This window comes from Drosophila elegans, unplaced genomic scaffold (genome assembly GCF_018152505.1).
Source record: "Drosophila elegans isolate 14027-0461.03 unplaced genomic scaffold, ASM1815250v1 contig_149, whole genome shotgun sequence".
NCBI lineage: Eukaryota > Metazoa > Arthropoda > Insecta > Diptera > Drosophilidae > Drosophila > Drosophila elegans.
The window spans coordinates 2,488,559-2,508,423 of record NW_024545513.1 but is presented as its reverse complement, the minus strand read 5'-3'; the positions used below and the strand labels follow the sequence as shown (position 1 = coordinate 2,508,423).

Below are 19,865 nucleotides of genomic sequence, written 5' to 3'. Positions count from 1 at the left end.
TATGGAGTGTACTTTTGGAGGCTCCTTCAGAGATCTTTCTGACCCCCGACCCACCAACCGACCACGAGGGTCAATTAAAGTCAGCATTATAGCCCAGATGAGGCAGTAAATCATATTGGAGGCGTGGCAAAAAGGGCCAGCGACCGAGGAGTTTCGGTGCAGCTAGGTGGGAAATCGATAAGTAAATCATTTGGCGGGGATAATTGCCCCCCGCATTGCGTGTTGGGAAACATCGATTTTAATTGCCATCGAAGTTCCAGTCGAAGCTCACGCCCATCCAATTATGGCGGAGTCATCGTTTTAAAGCCAAAGGACTCCAACGAGTCCTCTTCTGTTTCGTCCGTCGTGTGCTCATAACAATAAATTTCAAACGAAACATAAACAAAACTGGGCGAATGCTAGTCCTGCCCCCTTTCAACTTAATGTCTCCGCCAGTAGCTGTGAGCAAAAAAGGAGGAGGACGGATGACAGGACGGGTTCGGAGGAGGGCAAGGATTACAAATTGACCCGAATTTTGGGCCATGAGAAATGACCGGAAACGATCAAAGAACATTTCCGTGTGCCATGTGCAGTGTGTCAAATAAATCACAGCTTTGGTGAGGGGCTTCGGCTCCCCAAAGGAAACTCAAGGAAATTCGTCAATTTTTAAGCAATTTTCAAAAAGCAATTAAAAGCTGGGGACAGAGTGAAAGGAGAGAACATCAAAACAGCAGTAAAATAAGGAAAATCAATGGATAATTGTCTAAACAATTTCTTTAAATTTATTTGATTGTTTTTACCAACAAAATACTAAATAATTTTGAATAAAAATTCGTTCGTTTTCTTAATTGCATTATTATTAGGAAAATAAATAGATTTTTTAAAATTACAAAATTTTTTTATTTTCAGATATTGACTGAAAATTTGTTTAGAAAATTAAATGAAAAGCGTTTTTTTTTTTTTTTTTTTGCCAAAATCAAGTTTTACTTGTAATTTTTCTAGAATTATACACGGCAAATAGTTAAGAAAATAAATATAATAAATATTTATAGAAATAATCAATAATAATAAATAATCGTTTATTTACGATTTTTAAATGTTAATAAAAATCTCACACTTCTCCCAACTTTAATTGCATTTTCCAGTCATAAATTTGGTACTTAAGAAATCCATTGTTCACCGCATGACGAAAATGTGTCCTTGCCTTGACATTTTTTTATATATTTTTTTATATTTTGTTAATCACAGAGCTACGAATATTTCCGTGGTCCTTTTGTTGGCCATAAATGACTCATTTGTATTCATTGTTACGCCACGACGCTTTCGTGGGCGGCGGATTGTGGGCGTGGAAATCTGTCCTGTTGCGGCATGTAGTGCAAATGAGGAGCTAAGTTTTTTGTACATTGCTTTTCTCAGTTATTTGCTGGCTCTAAGCTTATCAAGGATTATCGCGTATACGCACTGTTGTGTGGGCTTAGATATAATGATGTGGCTGCTGGTGCCAAAACTTGTTCACTAAAGAAGGCGTTAACATGCAAGTCACAGGAAATAATGGCATACAAAAATAATAAATCCAATTAATGTAATCATAACAGTCATTAGATAATTGATAAAATTGTTGGGTATTCTATTTATATAATTTAAGCATTGTGAGACTTTATTCTAAACTAATTGCATTCATAAATCATCTATATTGGTTTTGTGGATTTTGGATGAATTTAAATTGTCCTTATTTAATCATTGAATTTATGGAAACCAACTAACTAAAAATGGTCAAAACAATTTTGGTTTCTTAAAGCCTTGAGCAATATTAGCAATTTTTTGAAAATGAAAAAATAAATTTTCCTTTTCTTAATATATATAATAATTTATTTATTTTAATCACATTGTTTTGCATCGTGCATTGTTGGCAGCCAGTGCTTGAAATATTGTTAAACAGACTACCAGATTTGCTCCGACTCGAGTGGTTATATATTATATGCTCTTATATATTGCCAGGACATGACCAAGTTGCAGGAATTTGTAATGCTCTCTGTGTGTGTGCCGCGTCGCTTTATTTTCTGTTCCTCCCATTTCCGCGTGTGCTTTGTTTTGAAGGCGGCACTAATGACATGCTGCTTAGGGTGCCAGTCGACTGAGAGTGTGTGGGGGTGGTTTGGGTGGGTGTGGGTGGTTGTTTGGGGGTGGCATTGTGGGGGCGGTGTAGCAGAGCCCACATTCTGGGGCACAGTGTGCAGCTAATTGGGGCAACGTGGCGCCAGTGCCTTTGCTTTTTGCCATGGACGGTGTGTCAGCTTCCACTTTACTTCTCCTGAAAACTGAAAACCCATGCCCCTCCCTCTTCCACCCCCTCGAAAAACCCCTACCCCCCTGGTGTCCATTCTTTTGCCTTGGGGCCTAGACATGCCATGCATTATTTTTATAGCATCATAAAAATTTAAATTAATTTTTTTCTTTCCTGCTGCCACTCGACACACGCACACATGGGGGTATTTGTATGCAGCTGTTGTAGTCTGCTCCGCCCACTGACACGCCTCTACCCCTCCCCATCCTCTGCAATGGCAGTTAAAGTTTCCTTTCGTTTGGCGCAATTTTCTCGGCGCCCTCAACTCGTTCCATTCGATTTTGTAATTCATTTAGCCCCCACAAATGCATTGGCAAAAAAACACCTCAAGTTGGCCTCGAGCCCTCAGAAAAAAAAGAAAAGAAAAACAAACCAGCTCTTGACTTTATGGCTGCTGATTGCCTAAAAGTATGCAGCACTTTTTTATAGCCTTCTGTGGGCGGAAGTCGTGAATTTTTGTTTTTTTTTTTTGTGTCGTTGTGTGTAATATTATTGATTGCGGTTTTAGAATTTATGTTTTTAATAAAATATTACATTTTTGTTTATTGAAGACAAAAATATAAAAAAACCAATCTTTTTTCTTGTTCTATATTTTTATCAGTATACTATTTCTTATTAAGAGGACAAACTTAGAACGAAAACTGGGGATTAAATAACAATATTAATTATCAAAACTTTTATAAAACATTGCCCTGATTATTGAATAATAATCGCAATCCTTAATATGTAAAGTGCCAAACAACAAATTGAAAATGTCCGCCATTAGAAATGCATTTGCGCAGGAATTATGTGAAATTTATACCAAAAAGCTATAATAAAACAAATTAATTAGCCAACTTAAAGCCACATTAACTACAAACGTAAACTATTTTTGGGGGGACAATCAGCTCTCTATCTGTCTCTCTTCCTCCTCTCACTCTCTCCCCCTCTTGCTCTCGTAAATGCTCCGTCTCGCTTCCTCCTTGAATGTGTGAAATGCAATAAAAGCGAATTGTCTGTAAAATTTTTATTGCTGGCCACAGTTGGCGGTTGACTTTCGCAACGAAAAAGGGAGGAGGTGCGAGAGAGCGAGGGAGACGGAAAGAGGCGATGCGAAAGAGAGGTAAGAACCGGAAGTAACTTTGGCAGCTGCTGTTCTCATTGCGGTTTCATTTGAAATCAAACAAACTCTATTGAAATGTTTTCTAAATAATTAATCACTTTCGGGAGAGATTTACTCACTGGGGATTTTTCCGGTTTCTATTTAAGGTTTTTTTTCTGTTTTCTTTTTTTGTTTTAAATAAAAGTGCCTTCCTCCCAACTCGTTTCTTTGAGCCACATTGGTTGGGCCAATAGAGCGTGACTTTCCGCGCCTTGGAAAATGTTTGACTGAAGATGGAGGTGTGGGAAAAGTGGTGTTTTGAGGCATAAATATGCATGCCGGCGCGCCTGTCATTATGCAGCAAACTATTCGTACATGCGGCAACTTTTGCCTTTCTGCAAAGTTGCCTCAATTACAGCGCCCGAAAAAGGGGGCACTGAACGCGGCCGAGGGGCGTGGCTGGGACACTCGGCTGGTCCGCTGCCTTAAGTATGCACAGTAGCTACTTGCTAAGTGCACCAAAACAAATGTATAAAACCGGGTGAGACTAGCATGCTAATAAGAACTAGTAAATAAGTCTTGAAATCTTAAGTTTAGATAAAGATCTATATAATTTAAGCTCAAAATCTAAGTGTTTTCATTTTTTTTATTTACTGAAATACAGAAATACTGTAAATAAATATACAATATATTTAATAGTGCTGATTTGTGTTTACTTAAATCACCAACAGAACTAATTGATTTAATTTAATGTCGTTTATTTACCAGATTAAAATCAAAGGTTATTTTGAGCTAACTCATATTTCTTGCAGTGCATTTCGAGATGCCTATGTGTGTGTTGAGTAGTAAGTAACCTACTTTAAGTTCTTTTGGCTGCCATCATCACAGTCGCGATTTGTATGCAGCAAATTGCCAACGTCCAAGCATTGAGTTTGAGTTGGGCTTAGGGCTTAGGATTTTGGGTTTTTTCGACGGGCCATACAACGGACTGGGCCTTCAATTTGCAGTCGGTATACAAAAATTAAACAACAAAATGTTGCCACACAATTCGCGTGCCAAGCGATGCTCTCATTTCTCATTTCTCTCCACCCATTAAATATATACTATAAACTGGGCACTATGTACGCTATATGTTTCGGTAAAACTGTATGTACTAAACTGCAGCATTTGCATGTCAAACAAGAGCCGAAAAGCAAATTGTACAATGAGGAACGAGCTAAGTTTGCAGCCCAAGGAATGAGGATCGGGAAGACAGGAGGTTTTAATGCCCCAAAGTTTTTGCTGCTTGATGGTGAAATACTTAAGAGTTGGCAAACGATTCAAAAATGTGAAACTTTCTTAAAGAAATTCTTATAAAGATACATAAAAAAAAACTATTGTTTGTTTGTTGATATATATATTTTTTAATTTTTATTTGTTTTTAGTTTGTTTTTATTAAAATTGTTGTAAAAGTTGGCAATCGATTCCAAAATGTGACAATTTCTTAAAGAAATTTTTATAAAATTCCATAATTGGACATTTTTATTTATTTTTTCATTTTAATACATTTTGTTTTTTTCTATTAATATTGTAATTTAATTTCAAAAATTAATTTCAAGGATGATGAATTTTAATATAACGTTTTTGAAATAAAAAACGACAAAGCAATTTAAAAAACAAGTTTGTAAACAAAAAATCCCTACAGTTTTTAAAAATGTTTAACACATCCTATAATGGGAACGAAAAAATAATATGTATATTAACAAAACTTCTAAGAACAAAAGTAGTGACCAAGATCAACCCACATCCTTTGTACCAGAGACTTTTGTTGCTATCAAAATATTTATGACAGACAAGGAGCCTTTCTTTTGGGTGTTATCTTATGCCAAGGATTTATGATGCGAGAGGGCTGTGTTGCACCTTAGCCATTCAAAGTCCTTTCAGAGTTATCCTCGAAGGAAACTTGCACCTTAAGTGCACATAGTGATCCCATTTTCCAGGCCCTAAAAAGATAGTCACTTGACTTATGCTCGTGTGCCGTGTCTTAGTTACCTTTAAGTAGGCTATAAATACACCCCGTTTCTGGGTGGCTAATGTATGTCAGTCGTGCGCATAATTACAGTTGCATTGCATGTACAAACACGTGCTTCACGAACGGGTAAACGCAAACACCCACCTACAGTTAAGGTCAAAATAATAGTGTTTTTTTTTTAACTTAAGGAATTGGCTATCGAAAATAGTTGGCAAGCAACTTTTGCATTTATATTTTATATTCGTGAAGCTTCTATTAAAAATTAAATGTGGCAAAAATAATAATAAATACTTTCAAAGAAATTTTTTTTTTTTTATATATATTAGTTGTTAAATTGTTTGTCTCTTTTATGTCAGATATTAAAAACGTTTTATTTTTAATACAAAATGCAAATGAATGAGGACTAATGTTTATTTTCTTAAATTGTTATAAAATAATTTATTAGAGTATACTGAAATATACGTTTTAAATTAAAGAATTAAATATAATTTTTTATATCCTTGCACAACTTAAAAAATATCAAATATTTTTGAAACCCGGTTTTCTTTATAACTTTAATGTTAAATTAAAAGAAAAGTTGTGCCTTGCTTTAAAGGTATTTTTAAGGCACTTTACCTTGCCGCAATACTATTATTTTGACCGCTGCTGTTTGTACCTATAACCAGGCCGAAAAGAAAGCCTTTCCAAAAGGAAAGTGCATACACATGCAAAGTCAACTTTAATTGCATGTCGAGTGCTGGCAAATTGAACGCTTAATCATTTGAGCCGCATGCATGGCCTGCGATTAGGTTTTAATGCGACTCGATTGCCATCTCGCCGACTGATGACTGACTAACTTGGCTAACTGCCGTGACTTTTTTTGCAGGTCCTTTATGGAACCACTGGGGCATAGCTGATAGCCCCCCTTCACATGCATTTCAATTAGACATTCGGTATGTTGATATAGTATTTCGGAAGGAGATCACAATCTCTAGTTTACCTATAGTATGTTGGCCAAAAGATTTATTTGGTATCATGTAATATAACTAAACATAGATTTGTATAAATAGTACTGCGTCATTTTCTCTAAAATAATATCCACACTTTTATAAAGTCGTCATAAAGTATTTAAGTTGGCGTCATTGTAGTTTTGTAAGCATATAATAAATTAATCATTCAAAAACATTTTTAATTAAAATAAAAATTTGGTTAACTCTCCACCTAAAACAATAAATTAATAAATTAAACATTTTTGTTTAAGAAGCTTATATTAATTAGGTACTACTCATTAATTTTTTAAAAATTAAAAAAATAGCCCCTGTTTTATACAGTCATCAAAGGAGTATCTAGGCCTAAATACAGGGCATTAAAAACTTTTCATTGACACTAATTGGTTATTCAGCGACAGTTTGCTTGGCCCAGGTGTAGATGCCCCACTTAAGTAATTTGCCCACTTAATTCTAATTCCAGAGCTCACTCTTCTCTCACCTTTTTTCTTAGAACCTAAACAAATATAGAATACTATGCATATAAGGAATAAAACGACAGGATTGGAGGCAAACGTTAACACACATCCAAAAGTCTGTTAAGCTAGGCCCAAAAGTTGACAGAAAACTTTGCTCAAGATTGAGTTTTTGAGATTTGACTGCAATTATGACAGAAATCACAGACAAAGTGATTACAATTTGAAGGGGATTTTATATATTGTAAATATATATTTAATTTAGGACATTTCGTCAAGGCTTTTGCCTACTGGAAAATAAGCAATTTGCTGGCATGCACAGATAAAAGTTATATTTCCTGCCATTTAGGTAATTAGAAAAGTTAAAAATTACTTTATGTCAAGTAAACAGTTTACATGACCAAATATAAAAGGATGTTATGCAGTATGTATGGTGTAATTCATTATTATTATTATATTTATATTTATATAATAAATGTGTGTTACTGGAAATTGCTATAATATAATTAGCTAGTGTATAGGAAAAACTTAATTTATTTTTCCTTACGCAATAATTTTGATAAGTACTTAATAGTTTTTGTTCTCTGTGTACTCATATCGAGTGAAAGGCTTTACTTTAAATGCTCTCAATGGCCGAAACAGTCGACCAGAAGCTTATTGGACTTGAGGGCCAGGGAAAATTGGACTGACCATTGAGTAAATGTAAATGTTAAATGCGGCAGGGCAGGGGCTGTGGGAACAAAATTGGCAGGGGGTCGCTTTAACATCATTGCAATGCCGGTCCCAGCCCACAGTCATAAATTTGTCTGCGCCATTTGCCTTCGGTGCCTGGAAATTAATTCATTATCGATTTTCGTTTCGATTCATTTGGTCTGGCTTGAATTTTTTTTTTTTTATTCTCTGTAAATGGTAAGAAAGGGTTGGGTATGGTCAACCGAAATAAAAATTGTTCTTTTAATGTATCTGAATTTTCGCCGAACGGTTTTATAACAAATAAATGTTAAATTTGATTTTTAGATCATTTCTATTGGCTAACAAAAACAATAATACAATTAAAAAAAAAAAAATTATTCAAAAGAAAAATAATTGTATTTATTCAAACTTCACAAAATAATAAAAAAAAGACAAAATAAGGTTGATCTTAAAATTTTTTTATTATTTTTTGATTGAGTCTTGATATGAATTTTTGATTTTAATATAATAAAAATTCATTTTTTTCTATGGTTACTTAAGTATCATTGCTAATAAATAACTGAAGAATAGAGGGTACTTCATGGCTGTAAATCTTTCGATTCGTTTTTTTGAACAGGCTTTGTTGGCTTAAATGCGGCCATTAAAAACAGGCTGGACGACCATGGTAATGATGACGTCGACGACGATGGCGATGGCGATGGCGATGACGACGGCAATGCCTTCGAGTAGCATTATGAATGGATCATTTACAAAGTCAACACAATTAAAATACACGCCCATCCAGCGACCGCAACTGAAACTGAAACTGATGGTTGGGAAAAGTGAAGAAGGGGTTTTTGCTCCACTGGCAAACGGAAAAACAGGAAATCGGCGGAAGATGCCAATTCCCATTGGCGAGCACAAAAAACGAAAATAAAAAAATGAAAAAAACCCTTTTCAACTCCGCTGACACGGCCAGACATCCGGAACCAAGTCCGTGTAACCAAACCAGTCAGTCAGGTAAATGAGCCCCCAGTTGGGTAGTTGGCATACTATACTATATACGCGCCGAAGGACAAATGAGAGTGCGAATGCGAATATGAACCGTGAAATATTAATAGGGCAAGCGGACATCGATTGATGTCCTTGCTTGTGGTTATTATCAAATTTCAAACGACAGCGGCGGTGCGTTTGCGGTGGAACTCTAATGCACAGTGAGTTCAAGGAGCATGGCCTCTTACAATGACATACTTTAATTTAAATTTTAACAGTTTTTAGCTTCAAACTGGTCCATTTAAATCAAAAAGGAATTTTTTAAATAAAATATTTTCCACATAATTAAACTATTTTAATCATGCAATTTAATATGCTCAGCATTTACTCTTAAGGTTGATTGTTCAATTGTCACATATTTATTTTAATTCACTTATTTAAATAAATTTTATTTAAAACTAAATAATTTTTTTTGATCGATGTATTTTAAACACTTGTATGACATTATTTTCCAAACTTTACGACTGTTATTCTTTATTACCATACAAACATTTATAATTAACATTATATATAATTATCATATTTTTATTTTAATGTTAAACTGTAGACGCAAAATGTTGGATATATTTTAAGCACCTGTAAAGTATGGAATATATAAATGTAAAAATAACTTTACTGACAACATTATTGTTATCTGAACATTTGTCATCCAGTGTACTAACGTCACCCTACCTCATTGCTGAGCAAGCTGCTAACCTTTTATTTAATTTGATGTGGCCGAAGTTCAAAGGTGAGTCTTGAGTGTGAATGGGTGTGTGTTATAGTGTGTTATGTATGCAAATGTGTGTGGGCGCTGGTCGGCAATCGGGGATAAGCATTTATGTAAATGGACTTTGTGCGTTCCTGAATCGGTCGCGCGGTCAGAGCTTCGCCCCCTGAACTTTTGAACCCTTCATCTCAAAATCGCAAACGCAATCCCAACCAGGATTCAGGTGAAACAATGCTTTGTCTGGGTTTATTTCACTAAATTGGTTTAAATTTGTTTTGCGGTCGAGCTTTGTCTTCAATAAAGCATGTGGTCGAAGCAATTCGTTGGCTCCATTATTATTGGTAATTATCGAACTGATCCTTAGACCTTTGACCTTCGTCATGGCACTCTACTCATATTTTCTGGCTGTCTGGAATTTAAGCTCTCATTCCCAGTTATTTAGATTAATTCGGTTAGACAGTAAACAAAAACAGAAGTGTAAGCGGTTTCATAAGTGTATTTACAAGTTAAACAAACAAACATCGTAATACGGTTTTAAGATCTAAAAATTCCGCATGATTCCAGTTAATTGCTATACAAAGTTTAAATGCAAAATGAATGCTTTGTTGTTTAATAAAAATAAAATATTAATACATAAACGTATATGTACTCAAGAATGATTTTTAAAATTTAAGAAAATTATTATTTACCCAAAATTTTAAAGAAAAGTTAAAGGCTTAAGGAAATTATTTAATCTCAAAACAGATCACGCAAAGTCATAAAAAATAAGTTTTGGGGCTGAGGAATAAAGGGTTGACTGGTATTTTATGAACTCGTTGGCATTCCCCATTCCCATTTTTGGCCAGCAACAATGAGCAACAATTTTCGGAGGGCAACTCCTTGGCCCGAAGGCAGCAAATTGAGTTGCGCATTGAACTTCAAGGTTAATTTATTTTATGGCTGCACCCTGCCAGCCACCCACTTTTTTGTTTTTTGTTTATTGTCATTTGATTTTTGAGCCCTCCGTTGCGCTTGAAAGTTTTTTAGCCCCATTCCTTCGTGCTGTTTGTTTAGCTTGCTCTTCACCAGTCATAAAACACAACCCAGCAAAGAAAAGAAAAGGCAGCAGCAGAGAAGTGGGAAAAAGACAAAGGGACTAAATGTTACCAGTTTATCACTTCATTGAGCGTCTTGTGGGTAGCGAAACGGTTGGGTAGATAAGTATATGAGTCAAGTGAGCTTGCGTTTGCTTCGGACCACTTTTGGCCTTAAATTTAGTTGGGGAACTCTTGGTTTAAAGCTGTTTTGTATTTAAATAAAAATGAACATGTCTTTAGTCGCTGTGTGAATAATACATGTCAACAATATTAAAAAAAAATTTAGAGATTAATTTAAATACATTTAAATGTGTTATACCTTTCAGTTAACCTTAAAATCAATTTTTGAAAATAGAATTATTTAAAAGACATTGAAGAAGCTTGATATTTCTAATTTTGCATCTCTGTCTGCGCCTCTGATTATTTAAAACTCTTACGTTTACCTTCTCTGCGCTTCTCATTAGTTGATACTCATACTTTTATCGATCTCTTCTCTGCGTTTCTCAATATTTTGACTTATGCTTTTAACAAGTTTGCTCAGTCACTTTGCCATGACTTTTGAGAGTGCAATTTCCTTTTGAAAGTCCTTCAAGAGGTGGTAAAAATTACACTTGAATCTTTGCGTCAGAGCGAACAATTTTCGTATGCTGTATTTTTATGGCCCACCATTTTGCCACCTGTGCCCCAAGTGTGTGTGTGTGTGTGTTTGCCAGCGGCAATTTCTCAAAAAAAAAAGAGTGCCAAAAAGCACTTGCCACGCCCCTTCGCTGAGCGGTGGGCGGGGCGGTCGTTGGGCTTAACAAGTATGAAAAGGCAGGACATAAAATTGAAACAAGCTGGTGCAACAATCGTCTGCGTCCAGACCACTGGCTCCCGAAATCCTGCCCCTTTTAGTACACTTTTCCCGGCTTTTCTTTCCTCCTCGCCAGCGGCTTTTCCTCTTGCAGTTTCATTTTCATAGGCAGGCCGTTGAATTTTTGAAGCGTGTACGCGATTTTTATGCGATTTTTATACAATTTTTCTTCATTTCTTTTTTTCTACCCGTTTATTTTCTTTTTTTTTTTATAGTAAGGTTCCGGTTCGGAAAAGAGGGGCTCGGCACTTGGTGATGCTGCATGCCGCACATGCAAAACCACAAATGATAGCAAAGTTGAGCCCGGTCCGTGTGGCTGATGATGTTGCTGTTGCTGCTGTGATGTTGCTGTTGCTTCTGCTGCTGCTGCTGCACCCCAATCACGACAGGGGAGCAACTGGATCTGGAAAGGGGAGAAGACCAGAAGAAGAGTGCGCTGGCATTCGCCGTAGCTGTCGCACTTTCAGTAATGTGACACTTTGGCCCATGGCATGTGGCAGCTGCAACAACAACAGTACACCAGCAGCAACAGAAAAAACAACCAGAATCGGAACCGGAACAACAACAATGCCACCTCTCTAGCCAACAAGCTAAATACACGCTTTAAGCATATGGAAAGACAGCGAATTTTCAGGGAAATGCATGTCTGAGCAAGCGGATCGATCGATAACTCAAATCGCAGGCAAGCGAAACTAGGGCACTGAGAGAAAAAGTGTTGAAAAATCTATTTTCCATCTATACACATCAATTTAGTAGATTTAATACTCTTTTTTATTAAAATATACTCTTACAATAAAAAACATCATTAATAAAATAACTAATGTTAGTACTAATTCACTTAGAAAATCAAGTCGTAATGTTTCTAATCAACAATTTTGATATCAAACATTAAATCATGAATGTTTCTAATCAACAATGATTAATTTGTATTCGATTTTTATTTAAATATACTTTGTTAAAAAAATAATTAGATTAAAAAAGATTGAAAAGTTAAATATAAATATTACTATTTATATTAAAATTCACATAATTGAATTGAAAAGCCATTATCGCCGTAGTGAGGCCGTACCAAATGCGGTCGGCAATTCCTTTAAGTGCTGGCAAATTCAAGACTTCTTCCATCTTCCACTGCACTTTAGTATCGGGGGTGAAAGCGAGCGAGAATGAAGTCCAAACAATTTATATTAATCATACGCAATGTGGTGCCAAATTGTTCCGGGCATAGCCAGCACTTAAGGAGTACCCCCATCTCCTGCTCTGAGTGTGGCATTATCTCGGTCGGTGCAGTGCTAAAGACGAGGACGAGGACGACGACGACGACGAAGAAGGCGACACTTTGAGCAGTTCAACGGACAAAGTCAACGCATGCAGCGGCAGGACGAAGGAGGCGGAGGTTTTCACAGGATGCCAGCGATAAAAGCGCCAGCTAAAGCGGATGGTGTATTATCACTAACGACCAGCATATAAAAATAAATCCCCACCCGAATGCAGAATGGAATCGGACACGAAGGGGGGGTGGCCAATTGGCCCATAATTTGTGAGGCATGCAAGCACTGCACAAAATAAGTCGGCTTTTAACTATTCTATTAGATACTGTTTACTTAACTACAGAAAGGTCTCCAAAAGTAAGTCCAATGAATCCAGTTTAACACACCTTTCATTTGAATTTTTTTTTTTTTTAATTCAAGGTTTTATTTAAGGCTCCTCGAATAATTGATGATGTGTTGGGTATAAAGAAAGAATTTTTTTTTTTCCGTTTTTTATGAATGTTAGAATGTTGAATGTGCAATCGTCACGACTTTGTTAATCCTTTTTTGTATGATTCTTCATATAGATAGCAGTCTTTTACACAGGGCTCTTAAAGTTTTTACTCTTTTACTTCTACAAAAATATTTTATATTTTGATTTCCCAAATGCCTTAAGCTTACGACAGTTTCGGCACATGCAATTAATTATTTTCGAAGCCACAGCTGGCATATGGCCTCAAATGCATTGCAGGCTAATTAGGCTGAGTGAGTAAGGACAATTGTCGGTTGACAATTGCATCGGGCTTTGACTGTATTATTATTAATTGGCGGACAGACAGACAGGGAGCACTTTGCACTCAATTGCCTGAGTGGAGTATGGTACTTCTCGGCACTACATGCCTTTATGCCATGAATAGATAATACATACACTAAACACACAAAGGATTCTCAAGCATAATGAAGTCGTTCGGTGTGCGGCCATTGTGGCATAAAGTTTCAGGTTTCGTGCATCTTATGGCCAATTAGCAGGCCACAAAAAAAACAAACACCATGAACGGATTCAGCATCACGAAACATGGCTAATTCACCAAAAATTGGTACTAATATTAATGAGCATTTAAATTTAAATATGGTTGCCCACAGAAACACGCACAAGCTCTAATACACAAACAAAAAGGAAAAACTAATTCATTTATTTGGTATTTTCCCTGTGCTGAAAGCAAACAAATTGTGAATCAACAATTTATGGCAAATGGAATTGGAATTTAAAATTAGTTTAGTTAACTAAAAGCGTTGAACTATTAACGCTAAGCTATCGATAAAACCAGAAGATAATTTACGCCATAAAATGGCAGTGTTTTTAACAGAAAGGAGTTAAAGTTGGACAGCAAGAAATAAAAGTTTAAGTATATGCTGTTAAAACTTCTGTAGAAAACAGACCAAAATTTAAAATGATCTAGTAAGGAGCAGAGATAAAACTGCCGAACCGTTAAATGGGTTCTAAAAATAATCATGGGAGAAACATTAAGATGTTTTTCAAAGCTTACAGTAAAAAAAAAACCGAAAAAGAGCAATGGAAAAAGTACTTTCTTTAAGAGAAATAAAATTTGGTTTTAAAATAAATTATTCGCTGTTCAAAAGAACGTAAAAAATATTTTTATTAAATATTTTGTAATTCATTTTTCGCGTTGGTTTTCATCAATTGCTGCTTAAAGCTATTTTCGGAATTGATTTTTAATATCTGAAAATGTAATTTAAATTTAAGTCATAATAAAATAAAATCCACTTAAATCAATTATTTATTTTTAATCTAGTTGTATCCACATCAAAATAAATTAAATTTAATATTATGATTTAATATTTATTTTTAAAATTATAAATACAATTTTTAATTCAATAGTAATAGTTTCTATTAAATGCAAATCTTTATTCAAAATTTCCTTAGCTTCAGTAACATAAAACGTTTTACCTATTGTCCTAATGCTATACTTAATTAACTTAAAGCTGATTAACTAACAAATGCCGATGGTCAAAGGTGATTCCCAGCAATCAAAGACACTGGGGTGTTTTAAGCCAATTGCTTTCTCCAGTTTAATGTGATTAGACCTCTAATTGGTCCAATCAAAGTGTCTTCAGAGTTAATTAAATGCTCTCCTCCGAGAGCCTTTCAAAGCAAATCCCAATAATCGTTGAAATAATTACCTATTGCCAAAAACAAACACACACGCACTCGAAAACAAAAGATTGACTGACAAAAGTTTTGCGTTGAGCCCAAAAAGGCGTTGATTATTTAAGTACTTAAACGTGTTTTCGTTAATGAGCTACGAAATAATTCATAAAATACGATGAGCTTCTCCTAATTTCTGCACAACGCCCCACAGGCACTTGAAAACCATTCCTGTGCGGCGCAAAATGCACAAGTATTTACTGAGTCTGTCTGTCTTTCTTTGTGAGGCTTCATCTCGCTGTCTGCAAATCACACAATGAAAAATGCTTTTATTTACTTTTGATTATCTGTTTATGGACAGCAGAAAAACAACAACAACAATGGCAGGGGGAAAAACGTTGGAAAAACGCTTGGAAAAACAGCAGACAACAAAAAAACCATCTATACTTTATAAGCTAAATGCAGTAGTTGCCATAAATTCAGTGGTAGTGTACTGTGCCAAAAATAAAAGTTACAACTTAGGGAAAACTTTCAAAAAAATAGAATTTGTTTCAGACTAATAAATATAAATGTTGGCAACATGTTAGTACAAATCATTTTTGGATTTTCTCTAGAATTTTAAACGCAGCACTAAAGTTTGTGGCGCCAACTCGCAAACAAAACTAAGATTGCTACGAAGTTCAACAGAATTTTAAATAATCCCTAACTATTGATAGTTTTTTAAATAGTTTTTAAAATATAATATAAATAGTAATAGTAAGCCATGGATTAAAATCAAAGCGAAAAATATTAAAATGAAATACAAAATATTCGGATTTACTACTTTATTTTACCAGTAAAGTGATAATTTCACAAAATATATAATATTAAATGCCTTACAATGCTACTTCACTTTTGTTAAAGTAGCAAACTTCAAAATTGTTATCCTTGAAGCATTAATGGTATAGGAAAGTGGAGAGCAAGGCGACCGAATGCCACCAGCAAGGTGACAACAAACAAACAGCCAAACAAACAAACAGGCAAACAGACGGCTTATGGCCAGGTTTAAATATGGACCATATGGCCGGTGATGCTGGCCAACAAACGAGGGTGGTTTCCACAGTTCAATGGCAGCCAACAGCGGTTTCTGCGAACTTTGTAAGCGAACCGCTTTATGGGTTTCCCCTTTTATTTTTTATTTTTTTTGGCTGTCAACGCTGCCTGTCGCGGTTGTAAAATCAGCGAAATTTTAGCGTTCAGCCAAAAATAAATGAAAAAGTATCTAGATGAAATTTACAGGGGTCGAAAGTGAAGATACTGAGTATTTGTATGGAATACTTTTAAAATGAAATGCTGTGATTTTGGGCTATGATATATTTCAACGAATTTAAAAAGGTTTTTGTGTTGAGAAAAGTAAAGTAAAGTAAAAAATTAAAAACATGGCATATTAATTGCTATAAAATAATTAAATTTAACTGAATTTTTAACATTCATTCAAAATTTATAATATAGTTATTACTAAACTTTTAACTTAATTTATATTAAAAACTTCATTAAAAATCTGTTATATAAATATTCTGTAATTTGCATATTACAAATTATAACATAGGTTTAACTAAATGTTTTTCATTTATCCTGTAATCTGCATTTTAAAAATCAATAACTTTAAAATTAAAGTTTTTATTTTGTACTTTTTTACATATACAATTAGATTATTTTTAATTATACTTTTATGCTTTTAAATCTCTTAAGACAAGTTTGTGATAATGTAGGTACTAGAACTTCGTAACAAGAAGTTGATTGAAAAATCTTATGATAGTTCAATCTTTTGACATTTTATAATATTTTGTTTCATAGTATGTTACATTAGATGCACTTATAAGTTTGTTGTTTATTTATACAGAAAGGAAACTTAAAACTTAAAAAACTGGCTTTTGTGATATTAATTTAAAAATAAACTTATTGAGAAATTATTTATATCCAAAAGTTTTAAATTGTTTTTGCTCTTTCGAAACTACCTTTTGAACTTGGACCTCGCGGGGTACTTCAAACAAAGCCGCACCTGCAACGCACACATATGTATGCATAAACCACACACACAAACACCTGCCACGTGGCACACACACACACCCACACACTCCTATCGGGCTATAATTTATGGCTAAACGGATGCAGCAAAGTAGCAAAAGCAAAAACAAAAGCAATAGCAAAGTGTTACCTTAGGCCGCCGGCTATTTAAAGTGTAAACGCATGGCTTCGAGTGGTTTCGATCTCATCTGATGAAGTGGCTTGTAGGAATGGGTATGTCGATGGTGCAACAAGTCAGGGGAATCCCTTTGCCACATAAAAACGAGACACACTTGCAATAATTGTATTACTATCGTGTGTGTTTTTCGAGCAAGTGTTTGCCGAATCTAATTGCTTTCGAATGAGGATGGCTAAGCATATTGATATGCAAAACTGTGGCCGACTCACATGGCGTATGCGTAATTCAATTGTTTGCTGCCAGTCGGATCCCACATACGCAGGGTGTGTGTGGCACACAAACTCATTTTGTGATTTCCACAAAATTACATTTTGCAGTGGTATGAATAAATTGTACGTTCCGAAATGTTTGTCAGTGCGGTCCCAAAAACCCATCCTAAAAGTTGTTTGTCCCACTCTTAACTACATTTAAATGGCAATTTCGGACGACATATCATTGCAGTTATCTCAGCCATTCAAATTCCATATATGTATGTATATGGTACATATAAATGTACCAATTGTAATATATATGCCTTAATTCGCAATTGACAGCTCGATGGTGGCAAATGTAATATGAAATTCTCTAAATTGCTTCTGTTAGCACAGACGCTTTAGCATTTGTTTGGCTGCCAAATTTTCGACATGGAATTTATTTGCAAATCCCTGATTAAAATCGGTAGCTCACAGTCGAATTCATTGCTTATAGAGTTCTCAGTAACAAGAAACAGTTCTGAAATACTGCACTTGTATTGAAATGATTAAGTATTTATGTGTGCAGTGAGGGGACATTTCCTCTTGTGTGCCAAGCTGAAATTTCCATATTGATTGGGTTGTTCTCTGACAACAATTATATATTCATGGATTGACAATATAATCAGCAAAAACTTAAACAGCAAAGACTAAAGACAAATTGTATCCTAAACATGTTTAAAAAAAAAATCGCAGAATAATATTCTTTATCTTTTATACAGCCTTTCAAAATAAGTTCTGAGTATTTTCTAAATCAGCATTCAAAGTCTGTCGTTTTTGCACGTTGGAAACTAACAAGAATTTTATGGCTATTATTTCAAACTTTTGAAATTTAATTTTTCCTGGAAGAGGTTTGAAATGCTTTTAAATTTAAAAAAAACAAGTGAGCATAAATTGCTTTTAAATTCAACAACTTAAATCTGTAAATTTGCGTGAAAAATTGTGTTTTCCTATATAATTAAATGTTTATTTTTTTGTATATTTTTTTTTAAAGAAAAAAGATTTGAAATGTTTTTAAATCTTTTAGCATATTTTTTTTGGTATTATAAGTTTAAGAATATCTTGAAATTTAAAAAAACTATAACCCAGATAAATTTGGAAGGGTTATGTATTTTTAAAGTATGTAAACTGGTTATATAATTAATTGTTTTATTTTTATTTTTTTTTTTGTAATTTTTTGTAAAATCGGGATAAAAAAAATTTGATGTGCTTTTAAATCTTTGGTGATCAGTTTATGATATTTTCTTATTTTACATTTTCCATGGTCAAGTTTTGCAATCAAATGAAATATATTTGCGGCCAAGAGCTTGGAATTGGTTTCAATTGTTTTGTGTGACCACTTACGGGAGCAAACTAAAATTCGTTTTCGGTTTGCACGTGAAATGGAAATGTGTCCCTGTGGCGGACTAATTTCCATTTTGTGAGGATGCGAAAGGGATTCGGGATGAAGTTTTGGAGAACCCGGCTTTCAACTCACCATTCACATAGGCGGCAAAGTCAAAGTCCTTGTCTGTTCGCGCCACGCCATCATCTTCGATGTCCGGCAGTTGATGTCGTTGTTGCTGCTGCTGCAGATCCTTAGCCCTTTTCGCTGATGCGGAAATGACGTCATTTCCGGCTGGCACAGCTGCAGCCAGCCCCAAAAGTACCACCACCAATGGCAGCAGCGACATTGTCTTGAAGCATTTCGGCCTATTGCGGTAACGGCGGCTCGGAGCCGCCATGCCGCCCACTAATTAGAAGAACGCGGAAGCGGAAATAAACACGCGAAATGCGGCTGATAACTGTCTAGTTTTGAAAGCAAAAAAATGTCAGTAGCTTTCAGTACGCACTCTAAACACTGGAGAAAAAAAAGCACACACTATTGTAAACCGGCAAACGTTGGGCGAACCAAAACCCGTTTTAGTTTCAGTTTCACTAACAGTAACAGTAACAGTTGAAGTTCGTAAATTCGCAAGCCGGCCACTGTTGCGATTCAGGGACGTTTGTTGCTTTAAAAAGGAGCCGCAAGGACCTGCTGCCTGGCCAACGTGCTAGGCGCAATTGAGCCACCAAGTGCGCTACCAGTACTCATATAGCTCATATAGTCAGCGTTTTTCGCCAACAACTCTTGCAACATGACCATGCCGCACACGAAAACACCAAAAGCCGAACTTCTGTTTTGGTGAATGGACTCGGCATTTGGCATTCGGCAATCGGTACACGAAGCACGACGCCTGCGCCCTTTCAAAATCACTAAATCTGTAAATAACAAAAAAAAAAAATGGAAAAAGTTGCAGGAGCCAGAAGTCAGTTGCAGTTCATTTGCTTGGCTACGTGACGCGGCTTTCCTACTTTTTTTTACACCCTTGCAGAGGGTATTATTACTTCAGTCATATGGTTTAACGGTTTACATTTAATGAAAATCGGACAACTATATCATATAGCTCCCATTAAAACAATCGGAACTTAAAAAAAAATAATAAAAAAAGGGAAGCTTATCTATTTGAAATACTTTTTTAAAATTATTTTAGACATAGTAATGGTTAAATAACTCAGAACTTTAATCTTTAACTTAAATAATTTCATATAGCTGCCATAGGAAATATCGTATAATTGAGCTGAATATTATCATAGCTTCAATGTTTTTAGACATATACTCGTGAAATTCGAAATTGAGATGTTTTAAAGAATATATAATTTTTGCAATAACTGCAAGTGTATATTAACTTCGGCATTCCTTTTTTTTTTTTTTTGTGAAAATAGGCAAGGGAACTC

The 19,865-nt window shown here is 35.1% G+C and overlaps 1 protein-coding gene and 1 long non-coding RNA gene across 3 annotated transcripts in view; one reads left to right on the top strand and one right to left on the bottom strand.

The window, feature by feature from the left end:
- LOC121466763 overlaps window positions 1-8,837 on the top strand; it is a 48,816-nt gene extending 39,979 nt beyond the window's left edge. For both annotated transcript variants that reach the window (XR_005976946.1, XR_005976945.1), the window contains 2 exons: window positions 8,166-8,742; window positions 8,800-8,837. This is a non-coding gene — a long non-coding RNA (uncharacterized LOC121466763). The remainder of the gene's footprint in view (window positions 1-8,165; window positions 8,743-8,799) is intronic.
- The window catches only part of LOC108137281, a 45,624-nt gene extending 26,461 nt beyond the window's left edge, over window positions 1-19,163 (bottom strand). Inside the window, exon 1 of the mRNA XM_017258886.2 lies at window positions 18,586-19,163. Coding sequence (XP_017114375.1) covers window positions 18,586-18,832 — 247 coding nt within the window. The 5' untranslated portion in view covers window positions 18,833-19,163. The remainder of the gene's footprint in view (window positions 1-18,585) is intronic.
- Window positions 19,164-19,865: the final 702 nt, after the last annotated feature.